At 43.0% G+C, this 875-nt stretch overlaps 1 protein-coding gene across 2 annotated transcripts in view; it reads left to right on the forward strand.

Moving 5' to 3' along the window:
* LOC119588400 overlaps positions 1-569 on the forward strand; it is a 4,488-nt gene extending 3,919 nt beyond the window's left edge. For both annotated transcript variants that reach the window (XM_037937079.1, XM_037937080.1), the window contains exon 5: positions 259-569. In XM_037937079.1, coding sequence (XP_037793007.1) covers positions 259-484 — 226 coding nt within the window. In that variant the 3' untranslated portion in view covers positions 485-569. The remainder of the gene's footprint in view (positions 1-258) is intronic.
* Positions 570-875: the final 306 nt, after the last annotated feature.

Raw genomic sequence — 875 nt, forward strand, 5'->3', positions numbered from 1 at the left:
CACTCATAATGTTGTTTTCTCATAGATTAATCTCGTTATACGAGACGGGCTGGATTCTGAAGCGCTTATCAAATCTCTCAAAAAAGTGTGATATTTATACAAACGGATAATACGTGAGAAAAGTCGTGTCCTCTTGCGTACACAAACACGCAAGGCGGTGCAAACGACCGCGAAATATACATTAAAAAACACCCAAATAACCCGCGAAATATTCACACCCAGCGTATTATAACAACCAAACCCCTTTTCTACCTACAGAGGCACAGGCTACACCGGTACCGCCTTGTGCCTGTACCCCGACACCGACTCCATTTCCGTCAACGACCAGGCCATCACCGTCGGCGCCCATGGCCAGCTCTCCTACTACGGTTTCGACAACAACGTCCGCTCCTTCGCCAAGGGCTGCTTCGCCAAGAATGTTGTGAAGGCCAAACTCACTCCCCAGGGCTCCTCCTCGAACGGCGCCTGGGGCAAGTTTGCTTAAATGCTCTTCGCCAGCCCCCCTGAGTGGAACTGTAAAGGGATTTTTGTCCGTTTTATGTCCGGAAATGCATTATTTTCATCACGTACTGACTGTTTTTTTTAAACTAAATTCCTTTGAAATAACATGTACATCAGGTTAAGAATTTGATGTGCTATTTACCATTAAGTTTCACTGCAAAGATTCTAGTTTATGAACCAACAAAGCTTACGGTGTATATGTAACCTGAACAAGACTTACTTTCACACTACTTAAAGGGGTGGAACAAAAGCCACTATAATAATAAAACTCACTATAATAGTGTTCTATTGGGGCGAAAATGCTGTACGATATCCTGGTTATTTAACGAAAATGCTGTATGATATCCTGATTATATGAACACGGAATTTAATTC

The sequence above is a fragment of the Penaeus monodon genome, chromosome 23 (genome assembly GCF_015228065.2).
Source record: "Penaeus monodon isolate SGIC_2016 chromosome 23, NSTDA_Pmon_1, whole genome shotgun sequence".
Lineage (NCBI taxonomy): Eukaryota > Metazoa > Arthropoda > Malacostraca > Decapoda > Penaeidae > Penaeus > Penaeus monodon.